This window comes from Panthera pardus, unplaced genomic scaffold, assembly GCF_024362965.1.
Source record: "Panthera pardus isolate Hobbes unplaced genomic scaffold, ASM2436296v1 HiC_scaffold_24, whole genome shotgun sequence".
Classification (NCBI taxonomy): domain Eukaryota; kingdom Metazoa; phylum Chordata; class Mammalia; order Carnivora; family Felidae; genus Panthera; species Panthera pardus.
Window position 1 is genome coordinate 100,419,939 of NW_026526810.1, and position 13,788 is coordinate 100,433,726.

A 13,788-nucleotide genomic window follows, 5' to 3' on the forward strand; every position below is an offset into this window, starting at 1 on the left:
GGTAATAACGTGAAAACAAATCGGTTGAATATTACTGCTTTCAATGCTCATACATGGTACATGTGTGTATAAGCATATATACATACATACTTTTCACACATCCATAAAATACCATATTCTACACATTTTTGGAAAGGAAAATTGAACTTTGGGGCAAATTTAATGAAGGCTGAAAATGTCTTTTGCTGATTGAATTATCCTTCTGCTTTTAACATTTGAAATGCTCAGTTTTTAATAAATGGCTTAATTTGCTATTACAAAGTGCTCATTTTTAAAAAATGCAACAGACATTATACACTTTGGCTATAATCACAGGCTAGAGAAAATTTCTTAGCAGTATAATGAGAAAGGAACTGATTGAGGGTCTCTGCCACCATGGGCAGAGGGTCTCTCCCAAGGATGGGAACACCATGGGCAGTTCCAAAGTTTAAAAGAAAGAATATTTGTGGATTATATTAACATAATAGGCAGTCTTGGATAGTTAAAACTAGCTGAACTGTGACAGAAGCCCAAGTAATTACTACCAGCAGAAGCACAAATTTGGGGGCAAAAATAATAAGAATAATTTTTAAAAGCCCACCAACAATACTCATATTAACATTTATTGATTGCTTACTGTGTTCCAGCAACTATTCTAAGTGCTTTAAATGTATTATCTCAATTATGCCATAATTCTGTGACATAGACATAAATGAGTAAACTGAGGCACCGAGAGATTAAATAACTTGTTAGTGTCAGAGTCTGTCTTCAAACTCACTCCTGACTGGTATCAGTATGTTTAACATTGAGTTTTCAGCATGTCAAATTAAAAGGTTTGTGTTTTATAGAGCTATTCTTTTCACAACTAAGAAAGAAAATATGAGTAAATATTTTTGGTCCTTTCTTCTTTTCAGGCCTTTCCAATGGTATTTTTCAAGAAGACATATCATTCAGCAATGTAGAACTAAAACTTAAAAAAAACAACAACATTAAGATCAGTCTTTATATCTTAATGGGTCTAGTGAATCGGTTTTTAACAGTTTAATGCTATGTTAGATGGACTATTGTTTTTACACAATATAACTGAATCCAATATAGATATCCACATTAATATACCACTCTAAGCTAGATTGTAACAATATAATATGGCAAATATGAGAAGTAAAATAATCCAGCATCAAGTGGAGATAAAAGCGCAATGATTTTTTGTTGAACTCAAGATACATTTTTCTTTCGTTTAAAAGATTTACAGGTTTGAAATATATTTTTTCAAAGGCAACAACTGATTTTTATTCAGTAGCTTGCAAAGTCATGTTAGCAAACAGATAATACTGGCCGCCACCATGTCGAGTTAACTCCGGTTCAGCAGTCCGCTGCCCAAGTCTGGGCAGGGGGTTAGAAGAATCCTTCCTCTTTCCAGTCTATACAGTGAATTAAAGGTGGTGAGTCTCAAACTAAGAGTCATCTTCCATTTTTCCCAGTCCATCTAAGATTATTGTGGGCTTTTTTACAAACAACAAGAAAGTCTACCTAAAGCCATTTTCCTTCCATAGCCCTGAAATTCTGGTTTACGCTTTTATTAAAGCCACTGACACCTATTTGTAAATGCTTAATTTCAGATTTTAAGATTTCCCTGCTACCTTAACTACTTCCCTTGAGAAGTTTACAGCATGAGGAGTTTGTTTGCTTTATATTTTTATTTGCATTTACTCAGTAATCAAACTTCTTCATAGAAAAACTTAGTGGACAGGGAGAGTACCCTTGCGTTCCATGGCAAAAAGGGCGCTCGGTGACAGGGCCCCTGTGGTTGGACAACCTGGCAAGAAAAACCCCATTGTAACATATAAGCAAAGGGTCGAAAGAGAGCTGCCACGACGTGAAAAGTCGGCTTTGTTGAACTGGGGCTCAGCAGAGCTGTCAGCAACCTTGCACAGCACAGCCACAGAGGAGAAAGGAAGCGCAAGACTTGCTGCACCGGGAGCAGGAAATGCGATGCAGGCTTGAGACCCAAATCCCTTCTCAGCAGCGCCTCCCAAAGCCAGCCACTGCTTTCCCTAGGAGAAGGCAAAGCGTCCCCAGACCCAGGTTGGCCGCACCCCAGCTCCTTTCTCTTTCCTCCGCAGCTGCACACAGACGAGCACGTGAGCCCGGCAGCGCTTCCCAGCTGTGCCTCAGCTGACCGCTTCCTGATTGGCTAAGAAAGACGTGGGCTGGGGTGGGACTGGCCGCCGGCGTCGCTCGCCATTGGCTTTCAGGGAACCCGCCTCCCCCTCAGGTGAGGCGGGCTTGCGTGAGCGCGAGCCGGGCTCCGCGGGCGGGCGCGCCCCCGACACTCTCCTCCCCCCCCCCCCGCCCCATCCCGCGCGCCCCCGAGCGCGCCTCCGCCCTTGCCCGCCCCCTGCCGCTGCCTCAGCTCCTCAGTGCACAGAGACGCCTCGTCTGAGGGGACGCGAGGATCGGCCTCGCCGCCGCTTCGTCCGGTGCTCGGGGCCCTGACAAGCTGCCTGAGGGGAGGCTCTTCTGAGCCGGACCTGGACCCTTACGATTGCCGCCTGCTGCTCCTGCCTCCGGGTTTACGAGTGGGTTCCCGCCTTGCACCTCCCACCTCTGGACGTGCCTCCCCTTCTCTCCTCGCGTGTGGAGGGAGCCAGCGCTTAGGCCGGAGCGAGCCTGGGGGCGGCCGGCCGTGAAGGCTTCGCGGGGACCGATTCGCCATGGAGGGCGCCGGCGGCGCGAACGACAAGAAAAAGTAAGCCCCTTTCCTCCGTCCGTCGCGTTCTCCGCCGGCGCCCCCCGTCCGCCCGCCGCCACGGGCTCGGGGGCCAGCCTCAGCGCTCCGGAGGGGGCCGCCTTTTTGTTTCTGCCTCTTCTCCCCTCCCCTCTCTCCCCCCAGCCTCGCCGGCCGGGCTCCCCCGCTGCCCACGTCGCCATCTTGTCGTGGGGGGTGGGAGACGCCTCGAAAGTGCTTTCAGGGGCCGGGGGCTGAGCCCCGCTGGCCCTCCCCTCCCGGCCGCCGGGGCCTCGCGCCGCCCTCCTGCTAGCCTTGAAAATCACCCGGCCTGCCCTATACCCCCATCCGGGTGGACTTTCCCTGGCCCGAAAACCCCGGGAAGAGAGACGAGCCGCAGCTCGGTCGCCGCCGTTTGCACCCGAGCTTCCGCTCCTTCCCGCCCCCATTCTCTCCAGTTCCATTGAACACTCGGCCCTGGGGCGGACCCTGCGCGCTGGTCCTGGCTTCCCAGTGGGCTTGGGGCCCTGGGTTTCCCACCCAGGGGCTCGCGTGGTCAGATGAGACCTTACGGTGCGGTTGTCTAGTCGCGGCGGGTGTCTTTGCCTTTGTGCACTAGGGATTTGTCGCGACGGCCTGAAGATGCTAACTTTAGTTTGCACGTGCAGGTTTTGTTTTGTTTTAATCGCCTTGAAAAACTTGTCTAGATTGAGGAGTCGGAGTAACGGGAATTTGGCGAAGTAGCAGCATTTTAAAGAGAACATCACAATTGGATTCTTGTGTTTTATCAGCTGTCAAGGGAGCCCAGACGTTATAAATTAATATGTGAGATTGAAAAAGTATGTGATCGCAGCAAGTTTCAATGCAGCATCGAAATTTTTAGAACGGTCTCATTTTCATGAAATTGAAGCATATTAAAGGAAAACCTTCAAGATGTATCCGAAGTAAATAATCATTCTGTTAGAATTTAATGCAAGTTTTTAAAACACCTTAAAGTTTGAGTCTAAATGGTACATTATAGGATTAAGAATTATAAATGGATCCAGTGGGATTGAGGCCCCCCCCCCCCCCCAGCCCCGCACACAATTTGGTACATTTTTGGTATTTTAACCTTTGTGGAAATCGTTTTTAAGGAATTGGAGATTTATATAGTAAGAGTTGTGGTTGGTAGACTGGCTTTACTCCTTAAAGTCCTTCCACTCTTCTGGGAGAGATTAAGATTAACTTCCCTAATCAGTATTAGCAGAAGATAAACTTGTTTATATGTTCTTGCTATTTCGTAGATACCATTTTGGTCCTTATTTCGTAGAATGATAAATTCTCTTTGTACACCAGAGAAAGCCCTTATAAAATTCAAAAAGTGAGTAAATAGGCCTGGACTTAATTCCAAGAGTTGACAGGAATTAATTGCAATTATTTTTGCGGAAATGATTACAATGCTTTTAATGAAATGATGAAGCTGCTATATTATAAACGTGAGGCAGATTACTTCTGTGTAGTGCCAATTTTCAGTTCTTATTCTGTGCTGAATCATACTTAATACTGTGCATCAAGTTATACACCAATCATTTCTTTTTTATATGCAATTCTCTTTAATTGTAAATTCTTTGCAGTTAGTTGAGATTATCACAAGCAGCTTTAATATATTTGAATTAATTAGTTACTGTGCATCACCCCCCCAATTCTAAATTAGTTCTTAGATTTTGCTCAGTCCCATGTGTTATTTTCAAAATACTCTCATTTGGAAATTTAGCAAACTTGAATCGGATTGCATCATATTTCTTAATATAGAGGTTCTTATAACTGAAAAATTAAGTTAAACACTTAATAAATAGCTACTCAACAACATTTAGATGTTTGTTAAAGATATCTGGTTTTTATCCTTTTCTAACTAATAATTTTAAAACTTTCTGAAAAGGTAACTGAGATTGAGGGGCAAGGTACTTTCTTCTTACAATTTTTCCATTTTAAATGTGCTGTAGAGTCCAGTTTGGGAAGACAAATTTGTCTTCTTAAAGATGTTCTAGGAAACTAAAAAACTGAAGGATTGGAAGAAATCACAACAGGATGGAATAGTTACAATAGATTTAACAGGGAATTTCATGTTGATTTCTTAGTGGTAGGTAGGGCCTGGACTTAATTTAATAGCACATTAATACTGATTTTTAGATTTCAGAGTAATGTCAAGAGGTTCATTGTTCTCTTTAAGGTGTCAGGCCAGACTCCTTCAGTTTCCAAAAACAGTTATTGGATCGTTAGAGTAAAATTTCTGAGAATGGACATTTCTTAACTTCTTTAACTTTGGCCATTAAAGCCAAGAAGCTCTCATTTATTAGTAAACTTTTCTCTTGTTACAATTGTACTTTGATTTTCCTCTTTTTTGAAGAAGAGCATGGTTGGTAGTTGAGAGTATAGGATCTGGACCTAGACACTTCTAGTTAAGAGTCCAGTTTTTTCGCTTGTTAGCTTTGTGAGCTTGGGCAAGTTACTGAATGCTGTTGAGCATATTTCCTCCTTTTGGAATGATAATAATAGCAACCATCTCAGTGGTTATTGTCAACATTACATGAGATAATGTTCACTGTATGTCTGGTTTAGGAATCTTGGGAACACTGTATACTTGGAAATATGCATTACCTGTTAAAGTTCTATTTAAACTTCCACAACACTTAAAAACTTTTTTGCAAGTGTTTCCAAATATTTGTTAGTTCTTCTCCCCGCCTTCATAGATTTTTTTCTAAATCTCCTAAAAATGAAGGCCAGCATTGGATTTAGAGCTTTAAAAGGGGTTCTTTTCCAGTTAAAACAGTATATCCCTGGGTTATGTTGGCAGCTAGCATCAGTTACTCTTCTTGAGCATCTGTTCTTCTCTCTACTCTCGGGTCCCTTCTTCACAATTCCTTACCCTGCTGTTTCCTCCCCAGATAGGCCACTTGTATTTACTTTGGGCATCAGAGATTAGAGTTGTAAACAAATATACTAGGCTTAGAGTTTATTTCAGTAAGGTATGTGCAAGTAACTTAAAGGTATGTGCAAGGAGTGGCAGTAACTTAAAACATTTTTTGTCTTGACTCCACAGTTAAGAGTAGATAGTTGCATAAATACTTATCTTTGCTAAACATGGTGAGTTGATAAAATACTCCTGGTAAAACATGTGAACCTACACAATAGAAAAACTCCTCTGCTTATGCATTTCTCCAGGTAAGACTACTGGCCTCTGTCTCAAGGCAAGGCTTCAAGCTGTATGTTAGTCTGATTTTTTGAGGCTTGATTTGTATGAAGTCTGTATTAGTGCAGTCTTTTACCTGAACTGTGGTAGTTTGTCCCTGTAGTCCACTGGAAAGCATTTTGTGCCGTTGGGAGAATGTCCAATCTTTACCTGGTGATTTCCATTGTCTGCAGCACTAATGGTGTGTGGGCCCAAAGTTAAGATTTTGTGGTTATATTCTATTGTTGTATATTAAGAATGATGTGTAGGAGGCTGAGGAAGATTAGTCTTGACTGATGTTTTCTGAAGAACTCCTAACAGTTGATTATGTTTGCTGGTGAAATTAAAAAAAACTGTTACCATACATGAATGTTAAAGATTTGGATTAGATTACTGAGTTTGTTCATAGATACGGCCTCTTAAAATGTAATTTTTAACATATAGATACTTCTTAAAATAATATATTCTTTGTTAAAATTTTTTTTTAATGTTTTCTATTTTTGAGAGAGGGAAAGGGAGACCCAGAATCCGAAGCAGGCTCTAGGCTCTGAGGTGTCAGCACAGAACTCGATGCGGGGCTTGAACTCCTGAGCCGTGAGATCATGACCTGAGCCAAAGTTGGGATGCTTAACTGACTGAACCATCCAGGCACCCTTAAAATACTGTATTTTTATCTAAGATTGTTAACGTAAGTCTGTTTATAAAGTAGGAGAAAATAATCAAAATTAAATGTGTTGTTAGATAGTTTTCTGTTAAGAAATTGATTTTAATTCATAAGAATGTTCTCTTTTTATCTTGTTTCTTTTTTTTTAATGATGGGACTAACTATCCAGTTGGTGGATTTTAGCCAGCTTTCTGCAACTTGGGGTGTATGTATTGTGTATGTTTTCTGCCTGACTACAGAGCTAGAAAAAGAATTTGAAGCTAAGTCAATCATATTGCTCAGTATTTTTGGTAAAAGTTTGGCAAGAATTTTTGAAATAACTAGATCTTGGAATTATAAAAATAATTTTATACCTCTCTTTCTTGGAGCATCAAGAATTAACTCTTTTGTATGTATATTGAGATTTAGATTAAAATTCGCGTTTCTGCAATAAAGACTACCAAACCCATATCATTTGCCAGACATGACTCTTTCAGAAAAATGGAATATATAAAATCTACATTTATAAAAACAAAATTTAAGTGATTTCCTCATGACTTGTTTTTCCATAGCTTTTGAAGTGATTGTGAGGTTTTTTTAAAATTGTGGTTAAAAAAAAAACCCCACATAATGTAAAAATTCCCATCTTAAGCATTTCTAAGTGTGCAGTTCAAGAGTAAGTGTATTCATGTTGTTGTGTAACTAGAATTTTTTTACCTTGTAAAACTGAAAGCATTAAGCATTTCTCCTAGTTTCCCCCTCCTAGTTCTTGATGACCATCATTTTACTCTGTTTTTATGAATTTGACTACTGAATACCTTACGTATGTGGAGTCATAAAGTTTTTGTCTTTTTGTGACTGGTTTATTTCACTTAGCATAGTGTTGTCAAGATTTATCCATGTTGTAGGCCTGTGTGAAAATTTCCTTATTTTTAAGGCCAATATACACTACATTCTGTTCATTCATCTTTCGGTGGACACTTAGGTTGCTTCCATGTGTTGGCTGTTGTGAATAGTACTGTTATGAACACGGGTGTACAAATATCTCTTATAGATCTTGTTTTCAGTTCTTTTGGATATATCCCCAGAAGTATGTTGCTGGATCGTATAGTAACTATTTTTAAGTTTTTAAGGAACTGCCATACTGTTTTCCATAGTGGCTGCAACATTTTATATTTCCACCAACAGTGCACAGGGGTTCCTATTACTCCATATCCTCCCCAACATTTGTTAATTTCTGTTTTTGTGATAATGACCATTCTAATGGATATGTTCAAGTGGTTGTATTTTAAGGGTTTGTGTGTAATAACCAACTTAAAGTTAACAACAGAGAACAGTTGCCAGGGGAAGCTTTATCGGACATGAGGTTAAGCTTCTGTAAAATGAGAATTAAGTTTTTCTAGGGACTCAGATTTGATCTGCCAGTACATTTTCAGAAAAATACTTATTGATTAAAATGGCCTGTAACTGTTTTGTTGTTAATAAAGTTACACTTAATTGGTAACTTATTTTAAATTATTTTTAAAAATAATTGAAATGACTTCTTTTCATAAGAAAATCACCTCCAAGATGATACCATTTAGTTCTGGTGATCTCAACTGCTGGAGTATTTCTTCATTTTAAAATTTAATTTACTTATAATATTAAACATAAAGATGATTTCACGGTATGATTTTCAAAATTTATTGTTTTGCAAGTGGTTCAAAAATCTAGTGATGGAACATAACTTATGGTGATTCTTCACCTACTTGTTTTGAAAGTCACAATATATTTAGGCAAATTGAGTGTCTGCCACTTAATACTGCAATTTTCACTCATTTGTAACAATTTCCTGTGCTGCTTCTCTTTTCCTAATAGTTGGTGAGAATCTGTTTTGCCAACTGAAAAATAAGATTTAAAGGCAGTAAGTTTAAGTCTTTAAGAGTTCTGATATATTTCTGTTCTTAGAGATCTTGTGAATGACCCTCTCTCCTTTTTTCAATTATAAAATTGAAACATTTCAATGGGCAAGATCACAAATGGGAATAATTGGAAGCTTGTGGTGTAAAAGAGAATACACACAGTGAGTTCTTAATAAATATTTGAATGAACGAAGAGAAGGCAGAGGAAGATTTTAAGGTTTTTAAAAGGTTTTTTGGAAGTCATTATTGTCCTCTCTTCTATGTCTTAATTTTCATAGGAATTTTTCTTATGCTTGGAAATGCCTTGTGTTACTTTGGAACTTCCTTGAATCTTGAAATTTATTTTTTTTGTTCTTTCAGAAATGTTTATAGTATCTATTAGAATCAGGCAAAAAAATTTTGTTAGTAAATACAGCTATATCATACATACTTGGCCTTGAAAGTAAATCAGTACCCTATTTTAAGGTATGTTAAAACTTAGTGTTTGCCAATTCTATATTGGAGCACTGAGTAAAAAAAGTTTACCAAAAGAAGCATATGTATATGACTGCAGGAAATTCGCTAGTTGAATGTATGGAATGCGTCTTTACCTTGTTTCATCTTTAGCAAATGTTTCTTAAGTCTGCTCTAAACTTTCAGAAAGTTTGGACCAGTTTATAGTCTCCAGCAGTGTTGGAGAGTGCCAGTTTCTTGTACTTGGTCATCATTAAAGTTTGCTTCAAGTATGAAATACTTGAAGTTTATAAGTGTATTGGGATGCTTTCTATTGCAGTGAAGAGACATAACTCAAGCTAGTTTAAGGGGGTTAGGCAGTCATGGGCTTACACATGACAAGATACAACTCAAGCTAGTTTAAAGGGGTTAGGCGGTTAATTGGCTTACACAGTCTAGTTTTGGTTGAGAGAATAGTTAAATCCAGAGTCTCAAGTGATGTCCTCAGAGTATAATTTCTGACTTTCTCTTGAATATTACTTGGTTTATATGTCTTTGTTCTATATGCATGTTGGCCTTGTTCTGCCACTGACAGGCTATCTGTATGGTATGAAAGATGGTACCTAGCATTCCCATGCCTGCATTCATAGAGTTTGTGATTTAAAAAATGAAAAGAAACTGGCTCTTCTAGTATCCATATAGCTGTCTCCTGGATTAATGCCAGTTTGCCCTGCGTGGACTATTCATTTTTAACCGTGTCGGTGGGGTTCCCTGATTACATGAGTCAAATGTCTTATTATAGTATTTCATTGTCTTGATGTAGATTATTAATTATCTCCTTATCTAGGACTCTTGGTCATTGCTGGTATTGTAATGAATGGACTATAGGTTTTTGTTGCAAATCATCTGAATTCGTATTCTACAGATACCAACCATAATTGTTCTTGCTGTGCACTTTGGGAAGCTTAGAGTCTCTTCTGTGGATTAGGGTTTTCATTTCAGTTTCCTTAAGAAAGAAGTAGAATGACTAATGGCTAAGAACTTAGGTGCTAGAGGCTGGCTGCTTGCTTTGCCACTTACTAGCTATGTGGTCTTGTACAAGTTACTTTACATCTGTAGATCTCACTTTCTTCATCTGTAAATTAGGATAAGAATATTTGCCTTTTAGGATCATTGTGAGGATAAAAAAAGATATTAACTCATGTGAAACACTCGAGAGTTCTTGGCACAAAGTAGGGGCTTAATAAACTAGAAACTATTATTAGGTTCATATTATAATTATGTTTTTTCAGAAGAGTTTCACTCTTTTGAAGTCTCATATTTAGAATCATTCAAGCCTTCTTTGGGACAATCTAAGAACGGATGGTATCTTTTGGGCCACACCATTAGTAAACCTGTAATAGTAGTAGAATATTAGTGATGCTTTTCCTCTACATTGGTTTTTTTTCTCCACGAATGCCTGGCCTTTGCAGGTTAAATAAAGATATTTGTGTGTGTGTGTAGATGTGCTGTTTTAAAGTAATTTTTCTGGGGTGTTTGGGTGGCTCAGTTGGCTAAGCGTCTAACTCCTGGTTTTGGCTCAGTTCATGATCTCACTGTTCATTAGTTTGAGCCTCACATTGGGCTCTGTGCTGACAATGTGGAGCCTGCTTGGGATTCTCTCTCTCCCTCTTTCTGCCTCTCCCCTGCTCATGCTCTCTCTCCCTCTCCCTCTCTCTAAATAAATAAATAAATAAAACAAAAACATGTTTTAAAGTAATCATTCTTCATAGTGATAATGGTAAAGGAAAAAAAAAATATTCACAAGGCTCTTTATTTGGCTGTTAGAGGATGGCAAATTAAGAAAGCCTATTTTTCCATACTCTTTTGGTGTCAGGAAATCATTAAATGTCTTTTAATCCGTTTGCAGAGGAGAGTTGGAAATTGCTTGCCTTTGCAGATAACATAGCTAAAATGATTAAATGGGTTATATGTTAAACCAGTAGTCAAAGCCTTCACTGTGAATCGAGGAAGTACTATTTTTCTTGGGTAATGTGAGCAAGTTGATTTATTTCAGTGGTTCAAAAAATTTTTTTCAACCCAGGACCATTGCTCCAGCACCTAACCACTTGACCTGTAACAGGTTATTGTATATTCATTTGTTTAGCAGATATTTGTGCATCTAATTTGTCAAGCAGAGCATTGAGTTGTTGATGGCTCAGGCCACAGTTGAGTAATTAGTTTTTGGTGTTGATGCATCTGTTATGTAGTCCATCTTTTATTTTTTAGTACAGTGATTTCAAGTTTGGGGTTCTTGCAAAATGTAGACCAGGATTTAAGTTTTGTTATTAATACCAATCATCACGGAAGCATCCTCTGTAATTGTATTTACTTATTTGGCCAGTCTGCTTTGAGAATTTTGACATACACAGAAGCACTCTCATAAAACAGTCTATTCATTTCTGGCAGCTTTAAATGTTAGAAAGTTCTTTTGTTCCAGTATTTCTTGACACTGACCAATGTTTAGATCTCTTTTGGATCAAAGCAATCCCTGTGAACCTTTGAGATGTACCGTCTGAGTGTGCACTTTAAAAAAATGTAACTATTCCTTTTAGTGATCATTTGGTACCAATTTGATCATAAACAAATGCAACCTCAAACATAGAAAGTTTGTAGCAACAATATAGACTTATGTAGAGATTATTTAGATGGTCCAGAATATGATTTTTCCCCTTTTTCTTACATTGCCACCAGAACAGGAACACAGTTTAAAAATTCATAAAGTTTACCTTCAATACTGTTTTAACTCTGTTGAGCAAAAGCCTGCCATCTTTTAATTCCCATGTATTACTCTCTGCATTTGAAAAAATCACCGAATCTGTATGACGTCCTTTTCAAATACTTGAAGGTGGTTATTTCTATTCCTAAGTAAAAACATCCCCAAATTTCTTTAATTTTTCCATTTAAAAATTATTGAGCATCTGATTTGTGGAAAGGCATAGGCTATATTAAATATGGGAGCTTCAGTCTTCGGTGGAATCTGAGCCCTGCCACTTACTAATAGTGTTACTTCCTTTATATAGACAAGGAAACAGGATCAGGGGATTCATTGGGAAAATTTATTGGGTAACATTGGATAGGATTGATTAATGTAGGTGGAGGACCAAGACATTTGCTTAGGAGAGCTTTTTCTTTGTCATTGTTTCCAGGATCTTCATTATGGTCAGGGTTTAGAACTAAATAAAAATCTTCAGCTTGTGATTTCTATGTCTACACCTTTATTTCAATACATGTGAATTTTTTTATTAAGTACTTATTGTAACTTACATATTTTCTGTTATATTTAAGCAAGTAATTAAGGGCACATTCTTCTGAATACATACATCCACACACACATGTAGTGTCATTGACCTTCTTTAAGTTCCAGTGTCAGTTCTATTAATATAATAAAGAAAACAAAAGCATTTACAAGCTGAGGTGGCTAAAACGTAAAGGGAGAAGAGTAATAGAGGAGGTGATGTGCTTTGGGGAAAGCCATTAACACATAGCTGTTACTCAGGGACAGTGATTCTCAAGCCCTTTGATGTTTGTGACATTCATAAAGAGATTTAAAGGTGAATTTTAAAAATTGTTTAAAAGGTTTGAAAAAATCATTCTGTGGTTATTATGTTTTTTAATTGGTCATCTTTGAAGCCTAATTATGCTCTTGTATTTTATTACTCACTTGTCACTGAGCTGTACCATTCATTAGCTTCTTATTCCTAGCAATTGTGCCTCATTCTACACAGCATCGCCCAACCCACTGAGTGCAGTGTTCTGCCTGACAAACATAGTTGTCTAGTATGTATATGTAGTTGCAGCTAAAAATAAATTTTTCTTATTGTTCAAAATTTGCTGGCTAACCTGTTAAATCTCTGCTATAAGACCTGCTGGTGGTCCTCAAATTTCTGTGACTTAATCACCTGGGTGTTTACTTAATATAAGGATTCCCAGGTACCCACCTGTAGACATTCGGATTTGATAATTTTGGGATGAGATTCAGGAATTTTTAAACTTTACAAGCACTGATAGATGAAATACAAACTTTGAATAGCTCAGAGTGCTAAACAGAATCATCTGAGAGATTGTTTTTTGAAAGACACATTCCAGGTCTACCATTTGAATTTCCAGGGTTGGGATTTAAGCACAAATACCTGGGAAGAAAGTTCCATTACTGATGATGATGTATATCACAGATCAACCAGTGTCTAATCTAGTCTAAGTCCTTAGTGTATTTTGTAGTTTTTGAGTTCCTAAGTATTTGGCAATGCTAATATATGAGAGATTGGATATGTTTCCTGTACATGTAAAGCATTTGGGCAGATTGAAAAAAAAAAAAAGTTAACCATTTTTGGGTGTTGAACAGTCTTTTACTTCTCTGGGAATTTTTGAAAGACACATAAAGTATTTTCTTAGAGTAGAGGGGCTCAAAGTATTCTCCAGAGCAGCATCATTGGTACCTACCTGCTAACTTGTTACAAATGGAGATTCTCAGGCCCCATCCAGCTCTCCTGGGTCAAAAACCCTGGGTAAGGCCCAATAATCTGTTTCCAGAATCCTGCCAGTTGATTGTGATACAAGCTAAAATTAGAGTAATAGCTTCACATACACATTTTTGGTTTTATATGTCTAGTACTTCATATATAGCAGAGGATCAAAGACTTTTTTGAGAGGCCCAGTACCAATTCTGAACCAGGAGAGAGATGATGTAAATCACTAGTTAGGAATAATCTAAAAACAAAAGCATATTCCTTTTACAGACAGAACCTTAGTACATAATATTGTCAACAGATGTAAATATGTTAGCTAATTAATAAGTTTATTTAATGTATAAATAGAACATTTTCACATTAATGCTACCTCAGATGTGATATAGATT

General features: G+C 38.1%; 1 protein-coding gene across 1 annotated transcript in view; it reads left to right on the forward strand.

Moving 5' to 3' along the window:
• The first annotated feature begins 2,354 nt into the window (after nt 1–2,354).
• HIF1A (hypoxia inducible factor 1 subunit alpha) overlaps nt 2,355–13,788 on the forward strand; it is a 41,881-nt gene continuing 30,447 nt past the window's right edge. Inside the window, exon 1 of the mRNA XM_019451609.2 lies at nt 2,355–2,728. Within this exon, the coding sequence (XP_019307154.1) occupies nt 2,694–2,728 (35 nt within the window). The 5' untranslated portion in view covers nt 2,355–2,693. The remainder of the gene's footprint in view (nt 2,729–13,788) is intronic.